This window comes from Epinephelus fuscoguttatus, linkage group LG4, assembly GCF_011397635.1.
Source record: "Epinephelus fuscoguttatus linkage group LG4, E.fuscoguttatus.final_Chr_v1".
Taxonomy (NCBI): Eukaryota; Metazoa; Chordata; class Actinopteri; order Perciformes; family Serranidae; genus Epinephelus; species Epinephelus fuscoguttatus.
The window spans coordinates 26374446-26396009 of record NC_064755.1 but is presented as its reverse complement, the minus strand read 5'-3'; the positions used below and the strand labels follow the sequence as shown (position 1 = coordinate 26396009).

Genomic DNA, 21564 nt, shown 5'->3' with positions numbered 1-21564 from the left:
TTGCCACCTCATCCTACGAAATCACCACACAGCAAAGCGCTGCTGTTGGAGAGCAGGTCAAACTTGAGCTGCACCTGTGAACCGTATCACTGCATAGAAGGAAGCGAAGCGTGCATTTACTCATGGACAAGGCTCGCGCTTGTGAATGCTTGAGATGTAAACATTAATGGCGTCCTTCTCAGCTGAGCTCAGTTGCGGTAGCTGAGCTAGCAGTGGATGCACGCTTCCCTCTGGTGGGTGTAGTATGGTGGGGAGAAAGTTGTTCCTACATAAAACTGCTCACAACAAGGTCTGTGAATTATCTTGAGTAGCCAGGTCATGACTTCTCCGCTGCTGAGAATGTATTTTTGTGGCTCTTGAGCACCACAAGCCAAGTGCAATCTAGTTCCATTATATTTGAGAGAACTCCCTTTAAATCATGACTAATTTTATCCATCAGATTCGGTAAAAAACATCTGTGTTAGAAATGTGACTACTTCTCAGATACTAAAAGACGCATTCAATTGTGCATGTAAACTCTGCGCAAATCACTCCGATATTTCAATGTAACTCAGTGTCTTCTCGTCTCATGGTCCTGGTGCAGGTACCAGTGACGGCCCATTGGGAACAGTTAGTAAACAAGCTTAATTAGCCTCAATAGCTGAACTTTGAAGGCAGTGATTAGCACAGCCCATATGCTTGCACACACCTTCACATAACAAGCAGTCCTTAAAAAGAAAAAGAAAAAAAAAAAACCTCAAGTGAACATCTTCCTCCTCACTCTGACTTTTACAGTATCTCCACTTTCTGCTCCATCACCGCCCTGCCAGTGTCCCTGAGGGAGAGACGACTGCTTCACAGGCCCTGGGCTCGGCACACTGCTTTACTGCAGGCAGCCTCGGCGCTCCGAGCCTCGGGTGATCTGACTGCATCATTTATTTAACAACAGTAAACACAGAAGAGTCTCTGAATGATTTACCCCTCAGTGTGGACGGGCTCAAAATGCAGATGTTTGTGCATTTCTCTTTTTTTTAAGCATTGGATATTAAAGTTAATTTTGTGGAAAGTACTATCACGTCCCAGAGTGTTTAATGGTGTTACATCCGAGAATGATTAACACCAGCCAACCATGAAGTGAGGCTACTACACAACTGGTTGTTGTACTTTATTTTACCTTTTTCCTAATTGCAGAGATACATATTTTATAAGGGAATTTGTGATGCATATAATTTGGATTAAGACTTTTACAACCGTAAATCTTTCACTTCTAACTTGAGATCAGACACCATCTTCTGGCTAAATCACTGTTAAAAGATATTTATGAGACAGATCTATGTGTTTATAAAATACAAAAATATGAAGGTCAATGTAGTTAATTCTCCCAATGTTCCTCTTGGTTGATTGTTCCCAGATTGTTGAACAGAATTAGGTGAGAAAGGCTTTACGATCCCCGCAGTCTGTGTGTGGGAAAATCCGCAGGAAGATTTGAAACTTCGCTAACTAGTTTCTCCCCGTTAGTTCAAAGCTTCAGCTGGGAGATGAATCCATTGGGATCCCGGAGGCTTTGAATTAGTTGTTGTCGTCTTGCTTTCCAGATGATGCTTCTCCTCTGATCTGCTCTGTCTCTCCCCTCTCAGTCTCACCCTCCACGTCTCTGTCTACATTACTGACTTTCACTGGCATTTCTCATCGCTGCTGCTCTGTGGACCTCCTGCGTATCAATGTAATCTAAATAAAGAATACACTGAAATGCATCAGATTCTGTTACGTATCTCGTATCAGTTGTAGGAGAAGCACTCTAACAGGATGTATTATATTATATCCTGTAGTACTCACCAGCCTGCTCCAGAGCCATCATGGTGGACTGCTCGATCAGGTCTCTCTCTATGAAGCTCCTGAAATCCTCGCTGTACACGCTGAGGTCTGGTAGCTGGAATGTGTAGATGGGCATCTCAAGAGGGAACTGTTCGCTGGTACACTCGTTGGCCACCTGCAGCCGCGCCAGGGAGACGATGGCAGAGCTGGCGTGGGAGATCCCGCGTGACAGACGCTTCTCTAGAGGGGGGAGAAGAAGTGAGAATTGGATGGATGAGAGGGAAGCAAGGGAAAACAGTTGAGGTCATCAACAGGCAACGTGGTGCAAAGGCGGCCCTTGTACCTTGTGCATTGTCCTCCTGCTTCTGTGCACACGGCTTGTCGATCTTACTGACATGGGTGGGCGTGTCACGTGTCTCTGGCTGTTTGTAGTAGCGGCCCTCATTGAAGACCTGCGGCAGGTTGGCAGTGTGGACCTGCCTGAGCTCCTCGTAATCATTTAGAGCAGCACTGAGGTCCCAGTTTTTACCTGCGGGACACAAACAAAAGGTCTGGTTCACTGCACATCAGCACTGATTATGTGTATCAAGAGTAAATGTGTGATACTGGAAGGGTTTTGTATTGACTTTTTCTGATTTTCACTCAGAACTATCCAGAATTTCTGAACAATTAGAGTTTTTCACCAAATATTATGCTCCCACGCATCAAAAAGTTGTTTTTCTGGTGCAACAGGACACAGTTCATTGCAGTTTGTAGTAAACAGGATTATCTCATGATGAGTAAATCATAATATGTTACCAGTACCAGAAAGGGAAGAAGAAACTGGGGATAAAATGCAACGATATTGTCAATATTGTACATTAATGATATTTGGAAAGTGTCCAAAATGATAAAGTTTGGTTTGTTTGCAGATTAAACAAATTTCTTTTGTTCTAGCAAAGATGTTTTTATACTTTATTTTTTTCAAACCCATTTCCATATACACAGCTTATTTGCTTTTTAGTTTACAATTCATTACAAAGAAAATTTAAAAGGGGAAAATAAAGAAAAATATGAAAGACCAAACAACCAATACATTCACAGTATAATAATGGTATAATAATGATAGAGAAAAAAGGGAAAGAAAATAACTATTAACCATCTCACACACTGTACACATTTTTATACATTAAGTACAATGACAGTATAGTTAAAGTCTCCCATCTTCTATAAGCCACCTTTTCTCAACCACATCTTCCCTATCCCTCTTCCTTATTTTGTGAGTCTCTTTCTCCATGAATTTTACTTCTTGAATCATACTTTTCCATTTTATTAAATTTAAGGGTTAGTTTTTATTCCACCCTTTGGTTATTTGTTTCAGTGCTGTGATTCTCAAGATTCTGAATTGGTGTTTTCTCTAGTTGACTAAGAGTAGCTGGAGGTTTTCCCAAAATGATGTGATGTGCTCTGCTTTTCATTTTATTTCATTCATTCAGTCATAAATTTTCAGTAAACCCTTATCCTCTTGAGGGTCACGGAGGGGCTGAAGCCTATCCCAGCTGACATTGGGTGAGAGGCGGGGTACGCCCTGGACAGGTCACCAGACTATCACAGGGCTGACATATAGAGACAGACAACCATTCACGCTCACATTCACAACTACGGCCAATTTAAAGTCACTAGTTAACCTGCATGTCTTTGGACTGTGGGAGGAAGCCGGAGTACCTGGACAAAACCCACACTGATGCAGGGAGAACATGCAAACTCTGCACAGAAGGGTTCCTCCAACTCAGGAAAGAATTTATAAAAGAAAATGTTTTTGGTAATATAACACACCGAAACCACATATAGACAAAAACGTCCATTGCAAGATTGCACAAAACGAAAGCCACCGTCAACCTAAATTCGTTACATATATTGTATTGTGCTTTTATGGTTTGATACATGACCTACTGTGTGGAGGATTGGGGAAATACTTACAAAGCGATTGCAAATCTGATTTTTAAGCTATAAGAGAGCTATACGAATTGAAAAAGAGCTGATTATCATGAACCACCCTACAAATTATTCATAAACTCACATGCTCTCAAATTTAGAGATTTGTTGGACTTTAAAGCTGCACAATTAATGTTCAAAATAAAATGAACACACTTCCAGATTGTATCTAGACGTTGTTCCAAATTAGAGCGTCAATATGAACTAAGAGGAACTTGTAAGCTTACAAAGCAAAGATAAAAAAAAAAGATGTGTAACAGTCAAAGGTGATAGAATAAGAAAGGAAGAAAGGATAAGAAAAAGAACTGAAAACATGCAACACACTTACTAAATTTAAAAAATACATTTAAAATAATATGACTGACAAATATAAAAGCAAGTTATAAACATCAATGTGTATGTGGGTGAATTTTTATTTTGGACTTAGGTATATATCATATATATATATTTTGTTTTGCTTGTTTCTTTCAATTTTGTTGTATAAATCTAAAGAAAACAGTACAAAACATTTAATGCAAAAATAATAAGATAAGCTAATAAGCTAAACAATAAGCTAAGGCTCATTTTAATTTTGGACCTTGGGGTGTTTATGATATTGATATATTTTGTTTTGCATGTTCCTTTCATTTTTTCTTTTGTTTCTTTTTCTTTTCTTTCATTTTTCCTTCATTTTTCTGTCATTTTCGTTGTATAAATCCAAGGAAAACAGTACAAAACTATTTATGTAAAAAGGGTAGGTGCAATAAGCTAAGGCTTCAGCCTACACCTTTTCGGTCAGTAAAACTTGCTTTGTTTTGTCACTCCATCAAAAGTAATGACTTACTATTGTTATTTATTATTGTTACCATCTTAATTTTTTCTTTTGTGTATTTGAGTTTTATCAGTTGGAAAATGACCGTAATAAACTAAACTACACTAAAACATTTGCCTCTGCAGATTTTTGGATTACTCTTTTCTTAATATTTGAAATAAATACTGATAAATTCCCAGCTCTATATGAATTTTAAATAATGAGCCCCAACAATAATGGTACATATGTATGTAGCTCATATGGAGCGATGCCACACAGAGTAAAACATGCTGCATCATAATAACTGAGATTGAGATTGGGTGGTGCCACAGCAGTGAAGATAGTGAGGGGAGACAGATCCTTTAACAGAGTGACAGCAATATCCTGATGTGCAGGAGGGTCACACACACTGGTAACACACCATCAACACTTACACATGCACACACAGACACAGTTGTCTCCTCTGGGTGCTGTCTCTCCAACAGAGATCCCTCCTAGGTCTAAGAGACACAAGTCAAGCCTCAGTCTTATTATAACTCAGCGTGTCTCCTCACGATGCCACAGGAACTATCTCCAAAACAGTCCTTATAAAACTCACATCAGCTGCAAACAGTCAGAGGGTGCCTGCGTGTAATCTGAGCATGTTTACCAGACAGGGTCCATTAATGGACTGCCTGTGTAAGAGACCTGGAGGAAGTTGTCCTCTCCCAGACTTCCAGACATGATCATTCTCGGCAGTCTGAACATGAAACCTGGCACCACCGGTCACTGTCTCTCACACTGATCAATGCAAAACTGATTCTACTTTACTGAGCTGCACACATCCAGGAATACAACTTAAGGTTCAGCAACACAGCCACTCTGCACCTAATGCACGGTCTTTAAATGCTTCTGCATTAGCCTACTATTACTGTGGCATGGGAGGCGTTGTTCGAGCTCCTTCATTTGTAATGGCTGTCGTCAGCAAAAGGAACACTGATAAATTCATCTGCAGTATGAACATGCATTATCCCCATCTATTAGAAACACAGCAGCTTCACTGGACCCCTTTTATTCTTCATTAAAGGACTTTAAATTAAATCAGTTGCATAGGAAGGTTTTTACATACAGTACAGAGACAGCAGAAGCAGCTCTTCATGAGCAAGCTTTACTAACTGATTGATTCTTTAATTAAAGGTCCAGTATGTAGGATTTAGGGGGATATATTGGCAGAAATGGAATATAATGTAATAAGTATGTTTTCATTAGTGTTAATTCACCTGAAAATAAGAATCGTTGTTTTTTTGGGAACAGGTTCTCGTCCACAGAGATCGCCATGTTGCACTGCCATGTGTCTACAGTAGCCCAGAACAGACGGACTGGCTCTGCATAGGGCCATTTGCATATTTGCATGTTTGCATCGACCACCATACTTCTCAGCCCTTTGCAATAATAAGTGTTAGAAAAACACTGATTTTTTTTTTAACATGAAACTGCTATAATCTGTGTTTTTACCGGTTTAAATCATCAGGTACATTTGTTTTGGAGAGAAACAGACCTCTGCAGATAATACGGCTCCCACAGGGTACCCACACATTTTAATGGACAAAGATTCCAAGCTTTTCCATGCCTTTTCAAGAACCCATGATAAAGTTTTTTGGGGTTTTTTTGGCCCACTTGTCTGGTAATTTTCAGACAAATCAGATCAAACGCTATTTAAACATAATTTCAGCTAGCTGGCATACAGGAAGGGGGAGAAACCAAGGGAGAAAGTGACGAAACATATGTGATGGTAAACAAAACGTTGTCACATATCAACAACATATCAAAGCTATGGTTAGTGAGCAGCTACAGGAAATTCATTTGCTGTAGCATTAAGTGGAATGTTATCCATGGAAGATTATTGTGACAATGTCCCTATACAAAACAAATTACATGACCTTTCCAGAATTTTTTAATTATTTTGACTAATTCCGTGACTTTTTCATGACCATGGGAACCGTGCTCCTCATTTAAAACCTCCTTAATGTCTGGTTCTTAAGTTAATAGAGAAAAAAAGGTGAGCACCCATTAGCAGGTGCTGTGCTAGTGGCCCATCTACAACGAGACAAACACCATCGAATTTGTAACTTTTTAATCACCGGGTCTGTTTGTTTTGGAAGAAGGGACCTCTGCGGATAATTTGGCTCTTGGTAAAAACCTCCTGAAGGTCTGGATCAGAAGAAAAGATGGGCACACATTAGCAGGTGCTTGTCACAGACAGGTCAAACAGCATTGTACTGATTTTAATTACGTGGTTTGTATCTTTTGGAGAGGAGGAGACCTCTGTGGATAATTTAGATCCCTGTGAAAACCTCCTGAACAATCAGCATTGAAGGAATTCTTACTGGGAGTTCATGCTTGGCACATGGGGGAAATAAGTTAATCATTATCACCAAAATTAGGTTGTTAACCTGTTCCATAAAAACTAAACACACTCACTCTAGAACTCAAAAAATGTCCTGGTTCTCAATAAATTTGACCCATTCTTCAGTACATAAATCAGCCTCTAGGGGGAAGCACCACATGTGGCTGTGTCACATCTCTCTGTCTGCCTCTCCGTCTTTCTGCTCACTCCTCACACCATCCTGACTCAGACCAGAGGGACACAGAGCAGCTGATTGATGCAGGTCTGAAGAGCTAAGCTAACACCAGAGAGAAGCAGCAGGCGTGATACTGAAATAGGACATCCAGGCCCTACGTCTGTCTTGTCTTGAGTGCAGTGTCTTGTTTGGTGTCTGTTAGTGTCACAAGTATGCCCCTGTGGCTTTGTGCCAAAGCAGAATCAGAAAAAAAAATGACTGAGAGGGAGGGAGAGACAGACACCCAACACTTTAATTCTTTTATCAGACTAGACACCCACTGCATAATACACAGGCAGGGACAAAAAAAAAAAACAAAACATTTCCAGGACACACTCTGCAAGGATTTCATCCCCTAATGGAGGTCTGATTTGTGTGCAGCATGCTGTTATTCCTGTAGACTAAACTGTATCTGTATTCAGGGTTCAGCAGTTCTTTGCTGCAGTTTGCTGGAATGCAATGTGAAACAGCCTGACAGTGAAATTGCTTCATACTTGGAAACAAAAACACAAACATCACTTTTACTGTCTCTAGACATCGGAGCCAATTCAACTGACCATCAAGCAGCTTTCTGTTGCCGTGTGCACTTTTGCTCTCCTGTGTTTTCCCCCAAAGTGGCACTGTATGTAAGCTATACAAGTGCCAGTAGCACTCTGCTCCTCAATGAGTTCCAATGAATGGGCACAAAGCTCTCTGGGGAGTGCACTCGTAAAACCGTCACACTGGCCTCTAAATCAGCAAGCTGGCTCACTGTTGCGGGGCCCCTGTCCTCTCCTCCCCTCCTTTGTTTCCTTTCTTTTCTTCTCCCCTCATTTCCTCTCCTCATCTGTCCTTCCCTCTCCCCTGTGCGACCACAGCACAACAGGGCGGCGCTGATCAAAACAAAAATTCCCACGTAATACGTATACATGTAACAGGTTGGTTGATAACAGGGATGCACCGATTCATCAGCCGAACATCGGTATCAGTCAGTATTTTCCTTGTTGACTGCCATTGGCCTATCGGCACATCAATTTTGCGCAGGCAAGAAAGTAGGGCTCGGGGGTGACAGCGTTCCGTCGTCCCAGGGACAATAGAAAACATGTTTTCCCAGGGATCTTCCCCGGGATGCCATCAGGATGAAAGAACGCAGTAAACTCACCTTTGACGCGTCAGGGAATGCACCCCGTCAGTTCCCTGATAATACCATATTGTGAACAACAAATTCACGTTGAAATCAGCAGCTAGGTAACGTTAGCTGTTAGCAGTCATTGGCCGCAACTAACCTTTTATTGAGGTTGCATTACCTCCTTTTATACAACCTGTTCAAGGCAGCAATATAATATGTTCTTTGGGAGAATGGGAGACAGAGCTGTCTCACCTTTAAGCAGGCAGCATTGGAAGTAACAGCGCCAAATTAACTTCTTTGTAAAAGGGTAAGGGACTGTAGACGGGACAGGTGTGATGTTTTGACGACGTGTCATGTGTGTGACCCACCGCCGGGAGCTTTAAAAAGCAGCTAGCAGCAATTAGCAGCTAATTCCAAGAAGAAGAACAGCAGATGAAAATGTCTACAAACCGGGAAAACAATGAGGTTCGGGAGCTTCTTACCCTCCGAGCAGAAGACTAGATCAGCTGCCACAGAACAGAGAAGGTAAGTTTATTCTATTTAATTTTACTAATTTAACCTTTATTTAACCAAGAAGTCAGCCAATTAAAACGTATTTCAAATGCAACAAACAGAACATGTAATAAAACAAAAAAACACAATAAAACGACAACTATTCAAACATAGTGGCCTCTCAAGAAAAACAAGCACATGTCTCTGTCACCACATTCTTAAATTCCTCAATGGATATAGTGTTTCTAATTTTAGATCTTTTTGAATATTGTTCCACGTCCATGGTGCAGAGTAGGAGAATGCAGTTTTCCTCAGATCTGTTAAAACGTGGGGTACATTAAAAAGCAACCACCTAGAGAAGCGTAGCTGGTAACTACCAGAGCTGACACGCAGAAGGGTGCAGAGGTAGGCTAGAAGTTTGCCCAGTATTGCTTTATAAATAAAGATATACCAGTGCTGGTGTGTGCAAATGGTTAGTGATGTCCATCCCACTAAATCATAAAGAATGCAGCGATGAGTAAGTAACTTTGCATTTGTAATAAAACATAGCGATGCGTGGTATACCGAATCAAGGCTATGTAAAATGGAGGAGGTTGCATGCATATACAATATGTCACCGTAATCAATCACAGAGAAGAAGCTTCCACAGGTTATTTCTACGTGATTAATTGTAATTGGTAAGTGATTGCTATTAACGTTGTTATTGTTTAGAAAGTGCTGCAGATGCTATGTTTCATGTCACACTAGAGATCGACACTGTTATGTTACATTGTTGTGCCCATCATGATTCTTTTGCTTTCGCGATACCAGCATGCTGTCTAAAATCACACACTGGAGTAGCATAATGCCGTTGTTGTTTGCTTCTATGTAAAAATACAAAGGTCTGCACACTGTAGCTCCTTTAAGTGTAATTTATTGGCACATGCACAATTGACCGTTCAAGTTAATTGCTCTTCTTCAAACTTAGCTAAATGTGCAAAGACGCCATCTTTAAATATATATGTTAGGGTCACACGGTAGTCACATGATGATGCAGGTGAGGTTCCAAAGCACCTGCCTTTAACAGATCTGGATGTGCGCGTCTGCTATGTCTTTTAAAATATCAAGGTGGTGTAAAGTAGGGACTCTGAAGCGGAGCTGTAACTCAGTCTCTGTGTCTCTTGAGTTACATTATGATGTGTTCAAGCACTAGTCAGTAAATTGACAAGTGGGCGAAGATAAATTATGACGTTATCATGATGTGTTCAAATGTAATCTTGTAAAACTTAGTTTTTGGCAATAAACTTAAATAAATACAGCTATTTGAAGGAAAAAATGTCTATGAATGTGTATAAAATAGATATTAGAGAGAGAATTTTGATATATTATATATAATAAAAAAGGCTATTAAAGCAGTCATTTTAAATTAATGTTTTTAATGTGAAAGGTTACATTAAAGGTTATTTTATAAATATGATTTCTGAGTGTGTGCTCATTCACAAGTAGTGTCATGAAGGACTGAATGACTTTAAAACAGTTCAGTTATTTTTCTAAAATGAAGATTTCTATGTTTCCCTGGCACAACAGGGAGAATAAATAACAACAACAAAAAAAATAAACAACAACAACAACAACAACAACAACAACAACAACAACAACAACAAAACACCGCTATCAGACAAGCTATCAGACAAATTGTCATTTTAAAAATCTTGGGGGTGCAAGACAATGATGGTCTCTTACCTTCCAGCAGGTCTCTTGCCAGACCCGGTTCTGCCCCCGTGGACCGAACAAAGTCTGACAGGACCGCGTCCATGTCCAGAGTCATGTGATCATGTGTGTGCGCTGCCCAAGGTGCAGCGGTGGCCTTGGTGGACGCCAGCCTTCACGTTCTCATCTGAAAGAACACACCATGTTACAGTAAATCCATTTCAGTCACACTTTTAAAAACCCCTCACTCACTAACCCCCCGTGAGAACACAGAGAGCTGGACGGCCCCTCTCTCTTATTCTAATCCCAGCCAGCAGTGTCGGCCTGCTCGTACTGATGTGTAATGCTTCATGGGGCTGATAGTTAATAGTTCTGTGAATAGCACTCCACTCCCTGTGCTCCTCCCAGCTCTTGCTAACAGTCATAACATAATATCCAGCAGCACAGATGTAATATCAACAACACAGCCAGAGGTCGTATCCAGGACACACCTGCCTATCTCCAAAGCCTTTGGCCCACCGCCCATGATCATAACAACGCTAACCCTCTTCCTGCCACTGAGTGTCAACCAGGGGTTTCTGGGTACGATCCAGCATCTTAAACCACATCCGTACTCTGAGCTGGACAGCGAGGAAGGGTGCCTGGCGACTGTTTGTGGAGCCACTCAGTGCGATGTTATTTAGTATGTTCAAATGATCAACAAGCGCTGCCTTGTTAGGTCATAAATAACACTTCTAAGATGCACAAGTGGTTCCCTCCCTCGGCCCATGGAATGAATGAGTCCATGCATAGCTTTCATTCCACTTGAGGCTGTGTGGGTGACGGAGGAACGGAGTTCAGAGCATTGTCAGTGAAGAAACAAACACCCACAGGTTTGCAGCTCTGACACCGGGCCTCTGTGTGCACACCGGAGGTTTGAACGCTGCTCAGGGCTCTGGCTTTGCCCTAAAGAGGAGTCATAGCCTGATGGAGACTTTCAGATACTCTGCCCACGCCTCTGAGCAGTAAGCAGAGGCTCCAACTCTCAGTGTGCCACATGACATGACCGTGTCCGTCAGGTTTTGGCTCGGTGTTGTGAACCGACAGACACTCCGATCTGGAAATAGAGCTGATGCAAAACAAATGCTGTTGTGTCCTGTTTCGGAGGCTGGGGGATATTAGCAGTTAGGACATCATGGCATATCTTTAACTGACCATGACAGAACAATCTCAGTCGGTGTTATCATCACATGAAAATTAAAAGCTCACGACTAAAGAAAAAACAGACAGCTGAGCACTGCTCGGTTGTCGGCATCAGAGAGAAAAATATCTTTGTTCAAGACCCAGCAACTTTAGTCTTTATCATGTGCATTATTAATGAGTCAAAGCTGCACTTAAGCTGTAGTTTAGCTGACCTACTTACTGTCAGCCATTTGCATTGTGTTGCATGTGCATTATTGTACTGTGAGAATCAAAGCACATGTAAACTACAGGAAATACAGGGTGGTCAGCTGGAGCGGTTGCAGCCAGGAGTTTGTCAGAGATCATGAGATTATGGTTGATGCATATTGTGTTATCAGATCTAAGGTGACCTGAAACGACTTGCTGGGGAAGACCGTCTTCTTTATCTATCTTAGACATCAGCTAAATGTTTCTTAATGACATAAAAAGAAAGGCGAGCTTACTTATTTATCTTACAGGGAATCAAAAAGACTTGAAAGTCAGTCTGTGAAGTATTTGCGTCCTTTGAGGACCAAAGAGACAACATATGTGCACATAATTACACTCTAACTCAGTACAGAATGAGAGGCTGCCCGTCAAGTGAGAGTCACAGTGCTGCTTTGCAGGTCAGAAAACCTTGAGTGAAGTGGAGTGGAGCGAGACACAGAAATAGCTGAATATTAAAAGTCATGACCTCATCTTTTCCCTTAAGAACAGCCCTTTTCAGATGGCTTTACCCGTGGGAGGTAGTTATGACTCAGAAACACCGTAATGCATATTTTTCTTTGTGACGTAAAGCCTGGGACTGTCCAGCTTCCCTTCAGTCATAATGACGATTTGCATATTTGTCACACGCATGATATCTCAGGCTTCTGCTAAATATAGAGGCATTACAGCAGCACAGAGAACTAGAGAAAATATCTACTTTAAAGGAAAAGGCTGAGGGTTTTCTCTGTTTATCAAATTTTTCTCAAATCCAACGACAAGACCAGAACCAACAATGTTATAGTTTATCTATTAAAACTTTCTGACTCCACTATGACACCAGTTGCTCTCAGTTCCAAGCTTGTTTGTCCCAACTAAATATAAAGCTTAAAAATCACTCAATATTCTACAGTAATAGTTGTATAGTTACAGTACAGTTTAAAGTTGTATAGTTTTATAGGATTATATAGTGCATTTCTAAGGGACTATTTTCAGTCACGGATTAACACATATTTAGTGTAATAGCGAATATGGCACCAGGAGCTGTGGTGGAATGTAAGCGCATTTACTCAAGTACTGTGCTTAAGTGGGGCGGCACAGTGGTGCAGTTTTTAGTATTGTCCTGGTTTGAACCCCAAAGTGGGGGAACCCTTCTGTGCAGAGTTTGCATGGTCTCCCCATGTCAGCGTGGGCTTCCTCCAACAGTCCAAAGACATGCAGGTTAGGTAAATTGACTCTAAATTGTCAGTAGGTGTGAATGTGGCTGTGAGTGGTTGTCTGTCTCTATGTGTCAGCCCTGTGATAGTCTGGCGACCTGTCCAGGGTGTACCCCACCCCTCGCCCAGTGTCAGCTGGGATAGGTTCCAGCCCCTCTGTGATCCCCAACAGGGTGATTACGGAAAATGAATGAATGAATGAATTGTACTTCTGTACAGTTGAGAGGTACTTGTGGGAAATTTGTACTCCACTATAATTATTTGACAGCTATAGCTACTAGTTGCTTGGGTTGGGTTTCCGTATTAGATACCTTTAAGGTATTTAACAAACTAACGAAGTACCAAGTAGTATAAACATTTTCCAGTCAAACAATAACCTGCATTTGACTGATTTTGTACCTATATCTAGTTGTGCTTGCAGCCAATTACCGCAAGTGTTCTTTGATTTAACGTGACATGCAATTGGACCATTCCCACAGCAGTTACAACCCATACAGTCTGTGGTGTGGTGAAGTCAAGGGCAGTGTATTTTGACAGAGGTTGCAACAAAATGTTTGAAAGTACGGCTATACCATACGCAGCTCCATTCACATGATGGGAATTGAGTGAGGTAGGGGAAAAAAAGTCGTCAAATGAGGTGCTCTTTTGGTATCACTATTGCTTTAAAGGTACTGGCAATTTTTAAATGACACCCAGCCATACTAGTCACTTTGCTGATTTAGATTTTCACATGCAAAACATACGATCAGCTTATAAAATATGACACACAGTCACAAATTACTCAACACTACATAATGTACCACAAAACTTCAATTAAACGCCTATTTCCATTTAAACACCTAGTCCCCTTTATTAGCCTGGCGTGGCTACACATTTTGACATATAAACGCCTGTCTCAGTTAGACCAGGCGTCATAAGGGTCCTCAGATCAAAAGAATCACAATGTTTTTCATAAAAATCAATCCAAGTTGTGAGTTTTGTTTTAACAGGAGGAAGTGGTGTTGTGTCAGTATGCTGGGTGCCGTAATCTTTGAGTACAATAACTCACTTGGTCTCTCATGTGCTGTCTGTTGGAGCTAGATCAAATGAATGATTCATAACTGATATGTTATTCAAAGCCTAATTTTTAAAGAAGTAATATTCATACTGGTTCAAATAAACAACTTGATTGTATTTCTCATCTTTGCCATGCAACAGTTTTGTGTGAAAAGAATTAAAGGCCTGTCCCTTATAGACCCCTGTCCTAAATATAGGCCTGTTGATTTTAGTGATTAAAACAAGTAACAGCTGTAAACTGAAGTTTTACGGTAGTTGAAATTACCTCCAGCTTGACCAAGTATAAACAACGGTAAAATGCTATTCCCAAATTTTAAATTTGTTGCACTACATAAGGCAGACAACACTTCTGTATTGTAAGTTATTTGGAATGTAGAACTAAAATTGAGGATTTTTGTGCTTTAATATTTCTACATTTACTTCAGTAAAAGATCTGAGCACTGACCAGGACAATGTATGTGGGACTGACTCAAAACAGACTACAGCGGGTGTTCCATCTAATGAAGAAACATGTTAGTCAGTGCAGCAGTATGGCTCATTCATGTGTGATCTTAATAGTTTTAGAGTTATAAATCAGCCTACACAAGCAACACTTACTAAAAGGATCAATTCATTGTTGGTTTTGGTCTTTTCGTTAGATCTTTTTATTGACTGGAAAATATAGAACATCTCCAGCTTTATCCTTGTAATGTTATTTAGCAGCTGTCAGCGACTGCGCTTCAACTTCCCTCTGCTAGTTGTCACACCTACTTTCTGTATTTTCGCTGAGGGTTGTTGAGAAGCCATCTGATGACCACGGGACTGTCAGGACCAGATGCAGCTCTAGTCCATGGCTTCAGAGGCAGCGGAGGAGAGGAAGACACCGGGGATGCAGAGAACCCTGAAACACAAACACAGAGAACACACTGAAAGTCATCATTCTCAAACAGAAAGTTAAGTCCTCTAGTTCTGATTGACTGAGTTCAATTTGAAGCTGCTGTGAAACACACGACCGACACACACCTGTGACACATCAGTGTTAAAATGCAAATCTAACCCCTAATCTAACCCCTCAAGCCATTACTGTCATCACGTGTCATTTAGAAACCCCTTGGTCCACTGATACTTTTACTTAAGTACTAACTTACATCACTTGACATCACACTTGAGTACTTTCAGACCAGGGCGGTGTGATGTGTGTAACTACACCTGCCAGCTGTAGCATCCCTATAAAGCTGCTTCACTTCTTCATCATAAACATTCCCTTAAACAGCTCAAACAGCCTGACGTTTACGCAGCAGCAGCACTTAAAAGCAGCACCATTTTTTCTACGACTCCTCCTTCTGATGGTGTAATCACATTTTCAGCTTCTCACACTAAGATGCAGGTGTTCATGTGACACCAACACTGACGCGGTAAAGAAAGTGCAGTGCTGGTCTCACGATCTTTTCTTTTACGTAACGAAACGCAAACATGCTGATGCCGGTAAAGGCGGATAAGGTCACTGTTGGAGTTGTTGTGTTCCGAGATGATCCTGCACAACACAGCCGGCAGAGAATACGTCTTGTGTGGAGACAAACACACACGGAAACAGTGAGTAAAGAGTCATGCAGAACAACAGTGGAAACTCAGAAGACATTCTCCAACTGTCCCCGGTGGATCACGCCGACCGACGCCTCTCTCAACCCTTTCAGCAAAACAGTGGCATGTGCTGAAGAGTTAGTGTCAAGGCCCTCCTGAGTGGGACTGAAATATCCTTCAGTGGCATGCATAATTCACATGAACAGTAAAAAACGTTCATATACTGCATGTGTCCTCAATTTATCTGCACAATCTATCACAGCAACTTTAACCATAGAACTCTTTCACTTAAAATGACAGCAAGTCTTGAAGTGTGTAAAAAACAAAAAGCTCTTACTGACTCGAAACCGTGAGTTACAGTATATGGAGTTTGAACTAGAAAGTTACGGATTAATTTTTGATATTATTTGGCCAAAACCAGGGGCAAACTGCGGCCACATGCCGCTCTTCAGCTCCTCTCCAGTGGCTCCCTGTGGCTTTGTCAAGAAATAAGATGGAGATGAAAACAGTTAACAGCTAAAGTGATGGTATTAAGTATTATAATTACACAAAATTTGTTTCAGTTGTATTACCTGACATGCTTAAGCCTCCAAAGTCAATATGTGGAACGTTTGCGACTTAGTTTCTGTACCCTTACGTTCATCTTTGGGTGTACCCCACCTATAAAAGGGGTGTGTCCCACCTTGCCTCTCCCCTTTTGCTGTTGTGCTCAATGGGAGAGGTAAGCGACATTGCTCTTGTAGTAATTTCCGTGTTTTAGCGCTCTTAAGCTATATTTACAAGTTCAATTTTCAGCCTAAAATTACTGTATAATATGCTAACATATTCCCGTGTCGCCTAATTTGTGTAGGGTCATAATTGACAGGTTTTATTGTACTGAATTGAATGTAACATGGCCGTTCTTTTGCTGTTGTACTCCATGGGAGAAGGGCTCAAGTTATATGGTTGTGACTGATGTAGGATTTTGTTTTTACCTCTTGCTGTCAGTTGTCACGAGTACGCGGAGATCGCGCCCAAAGATATCCACAGTCTGGGCCCCCTTCATTCCAACAAAACGCAGACAACACTAAAGTCCGCCGGTTACACTCATATTCTCGATTTCTAAAAATATATAGCTATACACCAAATAAAAAATGTTTTTACATTTTGTCAACTGAAATGTGCAACTACGGCCTGGCGCCTTTTCTCCTACATTTTGCTGCACCTCAATGGCAGTGGCTACCTTTGAGTCCTCCCAGCTATGCTAGATGTGGATTCCAAATCTAAGAAAGGAAAAGTCTCAGAGGAAAATAGAGAATTTAATAGTGCGTGGACAGATTTGTTTGCTTTTACTGCCAATGCTGCAAAATTAAAGTACCAAAAAATGATAAACAGCTCCCTGTAGAGTGGCCACCTTGTGGTAACACATATTAATGAATGCTCATTTACATGCTGAAAGGCTAATGTAGAATGTATAGGCTGTGTTTCCCACATTATAACGCTCAAATATGTTTTGCAGCTCCGGAAAGATTTAAAAATGTATTTATTTACTTTCCAAACATGGCTCTTTTGACTGTAAGGGTTGCTTGGAACAGCTATTACGAGCCCACTTCAACCATTGCCAACATGTTAGTGATGTCTATAACAAATGTTTTTAGCAGAGCTGGAAATAACACATGACTATTCCACTCAAGCAGAAGTTACTTGAGTAATATTGTGCTTAGCTGGTGTTGAAAAATAATTTAGCAGAAGTTGCAAAATACAAATTTTCTGTAAGTGTCATAATGACAGGCCCATGCAAATTCAAAAGTATCTCACACCTATTACACCCAGAGTTTGAGCTCCCCACTGAGCATTAATTTAGGGTCCCAACAACCAGTCAAAACATATATAAGAGGTCCTTTATTCCCTGTACCATACAGGTAATGAACACAGAACGACTGTATCAGGGAACACTACTATTTTTATAAGATGAGCTCTCTTATTGTCTGTATTTTCCTATTGATTTTTGAGAGAGGTCAAAGACAAATTTCCACTGAGACAGAGGACAAAGTTATCTATCTATCTTAAGTTCAAATAACATTACATTTGCCACACACTCCATAGAGACGTTGGAGTTCAGTATATTGCTCAAGGACAATTAAACACATGGGCATGACGATCAGACAACCATCTTCTCAGTTAATGTCTGAATCGCGCTGCCATCTGAACTCCAGTCACCGCCTGTGTGACTCAAATTCTCTTAACTGTGTCTCAATATCTACACCGTCAGCCACTATGTAATGAATATAATAATGGAAAGTAACTAATTACATCCACCCAAGTATGTATGACTGTAGTTAAATACAATGCTTACATAGTTTTTCCATTTCATGCTAATTTATACTTTCAATTCTCGTCATGTCAGAGGGGAAACTTGTACTTGTACTAGTCTGCCACATTTACCTATCAGCTGTAGTTAATAGCAGCTTTTCAGATTTAAAATATAACATGCGATGTGCTTTCAAAATATGTAGAACTGTTATAAAGTAAGAATTATCTAATATATAATGATTTAAACACTGACAGAGGCTACTGTGTAAAAAATGTGCTCTTTTACTTTCGCTTCTGTGACTACATTTTATTGCCAATACCTCTTTTAATTTACTTAAGTTTTTCTTTTAATATTATTTCAGTGAATAGCTCTCACATGTTACTTACAGCAGCCTTAAAGTGAATAACCATCCGATGGCTGAGACTGGACCCTCCCACATATAATACATGTATCCAAAAAGTCTGGATCAGATGGAACACATTACATACTCAGTCCTGTCGTGGCTTTATTAATACAATGAGGTTTATTACCCAGTCGGGCTCTGCTAAACTCTCACTTTTATATTCCCCCCATGCACATATCACGTATACAGTACATTATATGTCATAGTCTGAAGAACAAATTTTGCACCTATACTGTATTGTTTGCTGATAAAAACTAAATCAAAATTACATTCTAAATAATTAAGACTGTTTCAGTGACGTATTTATTGCTACTGTTACTTACATAAAATGTAAAAAAAGAGCAAATACATTATATTACAAAAAACTACCAGTAAAAATAGAATAACAAATTTTAAAGTTTACAAAAAGGTACTTAAATTGCTAGTTAAATATAACACTGAGAGTACTCACTGTGTGTTTCCACACCTGGACATTAGTCAGGTTATGAGTGTGAATACAGTGTTCACTACAGGCTGCATCTTTGATCTTGTGGTCACAATACAAACACTTGAGTTTTAGACCACGGGAGGAAACGTGTGGCCTTGCAGCCAGCTATATGGTTTCATGTTTCTTCTCTCTGCTCTGCTGAGCAGCAGACGTATTAGTAAGAGAGCAGAGTCAAGTGTTCTCCTTACTGTATTTACTGAGCACAAACACACTGCATCATTTGCCTCCTTTGGTCCACTGACCCGAGAGCAGTCTGCTCGCAGTCCCTCTATATTTACAAGGGCCCATTTGTAGACGGTAAAAAAAAACAGACGCAGGAATTGTTTCTTAATCATCTGCCTGCACAAACACTGGAGGACAGTCGAGTGAATTCTCCTCCAGCATCACTGCACACTCAACAGCACCGATCTGCAAAAGACACCGCAGCTAGTATACAGAAATGATCCTCTAATGATTTGTAAAATCAATTTCAATTTCCGTCAGATGTCGCCTTAAGCATCAGAAATGACGTAAATGAAACACCTACTTAATACATGCAAGCTCAAATATATTTTTTTAAATAAATAACAGCCATAATTTGGATGCAAGCACAAAAGCAGAACCGATTATTATAAATGAGCCCCCCGGGGAGCTGTTGAATGTACCCCGCTGTTAGCCGTACCTTGCTGATGTTTTTAATTTAAGGACTGAAAGGCAAGATGTTTTTTTTAATTCAGTGACATTTCAAACGTAGTATCTGTATCATGCATATATTTACAACCATTACCGCTGTGCTAAATCAATCATTAGAAACTGACAATCAAGTTCGGTGAGTACACTTTGCACCACAAGACTATAAACCTACCTGTGTGAATTCTTTAGCTGCGAGGCATTTAAATAGAATTAACTGTTTCTCAGAGGGTAAATTCAGCATCTACTGTATACTTCCGAAACAATATTCACAAACACAGCTGTCTAAAAAAGAATTAAATGTAAAACCATGATACACTACACACGCTAATGCTGTACGTGTACAACAGCTCCGCACCCACCACTTCCTTTTTTATGTTTAACACTTTTTGAAGCTTCACTACTTAAAAACCACCAGTTAACCAGTTGGCTGATTACAAAGCGTGAAAAGACTTACTGTGAGTGGATCTACACAACTCAACAATGAAAGCTGGGAGCCTGAGTGAAACACACACGATCACAGAAGAAAATGATTTTCCATCATCACAAGCTTATTTGTTATTTAATACTCATTATTTTTTCCCCAGAACATCCACCCTTCAATGCAAATGTGCAACAGGCTATTTTTCCGTGAGGTACGTGGATATATGTAGTCACTTTACAGTAATAGGATGAGTTATAGCTGTGATAATTGTCTCCATAGTGAGCCGTGATCGCCCACATGCAAGGCAGATACACAGCAGGTGGGAGGTGAACATACTGTACAAACACTTATACTCTACTCTTTGCGCCGCATCTCCTCCATAACTGGAACATGGTCCTATACACGCACGCCGAGCTTAACAGCAGAGTACACATTTGCAGTTATAAATCTTTAGGAGGCAGCATCTATTTTGCATTTATTATATTTTGCAAATGTGAGTTTATATGGATGTCAGAGTACGGCATGAAATACTGACGCTATGAGGGAAAAACTCATCCTTCACACACTGCTAGATATCATTAATGTCTGTTCGATGGATTCCAAGAATCTTTTATTTAATGTTTTTGTTTCCACTTCTCATAAACCTGACTCATCTGCTTCAACTTCTGACTTCCTCCATTTCACAGAATGCTTTCCACAATCCGCCACCCAGAAAACTGTTTCCTAAAGAGAGCAAACAGGTATACAGTGTCAGAATCAAAAATACTTTATTGATCCCCGAGGGGAAATTATTTATGTTACAGGTGCTCCTTGCAAGAGAGGAAAGATACGTAAAAATATAAGAAATTTAAACAGTAGTATTAACAAATATATAGTTAAATAAACAGGAATTATTAACAAACATAAACGTAAATAAATATATATATATATATATATATACATATATATATACTGTAAACTGAACAAGATTATTTACACAAACAGAATATATACAGTCAGGGTGAATGGGGTTATTGCACAAGTTAAATTAAATTACTGCAGTGTGTGATAAAGTCTCAGGGCCACTCAGAGGGAGGAGTTGTACAGTTTGATGGCTACAGGCAGGAATGATTTCCTGTGGCGCTCAGTGGTACATCTTGGTGGTATGAGTCTCCCACTGAAAGTACTCTTGTGCCTGACCAGCACATGGTGGAGTGGGTGTGAGACATTGTCCAAGATAGTTCGTAGCTTAGACAGCATCCTCCTCTCTGACACCACCATCAGAGAGTCACACTCCATTCCCACAACGCCACTGGCCTTGCGGATCAGTTTGTTGAGTCTGTTGGCGTATGTATGGTGTAGTATGCTGTGCAGAAACACCACACAATAATATGCAATTTAATACACCGTTGTGGTCAAGTGACGAGACACTGGTATCTCGTCATTTTTCTCGTCATATCATTTGTGTACAATGCAATTTTTCCAGTATGACTGTCGAAATGTGGTGTAAAAAAATCCCAAAGTAAGCACCTCTAATAGCCTGATTATGATATCACAACATGAAAATTAAAAATAAAGTCCTACTAAAGCCTGTACGTGTGAAAATAGCTTTGCATTACAGAACA

The 21564-nt window shown here is 40.3% G+C and overlaps 1 protein-coding gene across 1 annotated transcript in view; it reads right to left on the bottom strand.

Moving 5' to 3' along the window:
- otud7a (OTU deubiquitinase 7A) overlaps window positions 1–21564 on the bottom strand; it is a 52435-nt gene that overhangs the window by 16075 nt on the left and 14796 nt on the right. The window contains exons 2-5 of the mRNA XM_049574158.1: window positions 14875–15004; window positions 10481–10634; window positions 2138–2323; window positions 1816–2034 (exon numbers count right to left, since the gene is read on the bottom strand). Coding sequence (XP_049430115.1) covers window positions 1816–2034; window positions 2138–2323; window positions 10481–10565 — 490 coding nt within the window. The 5' untranslated portion in view covers window positions 10566–10634; window positions 14875–15004. The remainder of the gene's footprint in view (window positions 1–1815; window positions 2035–2137; window positions 2324–10480; window positions 10635–14874; window positions 15005–21564) is intronic.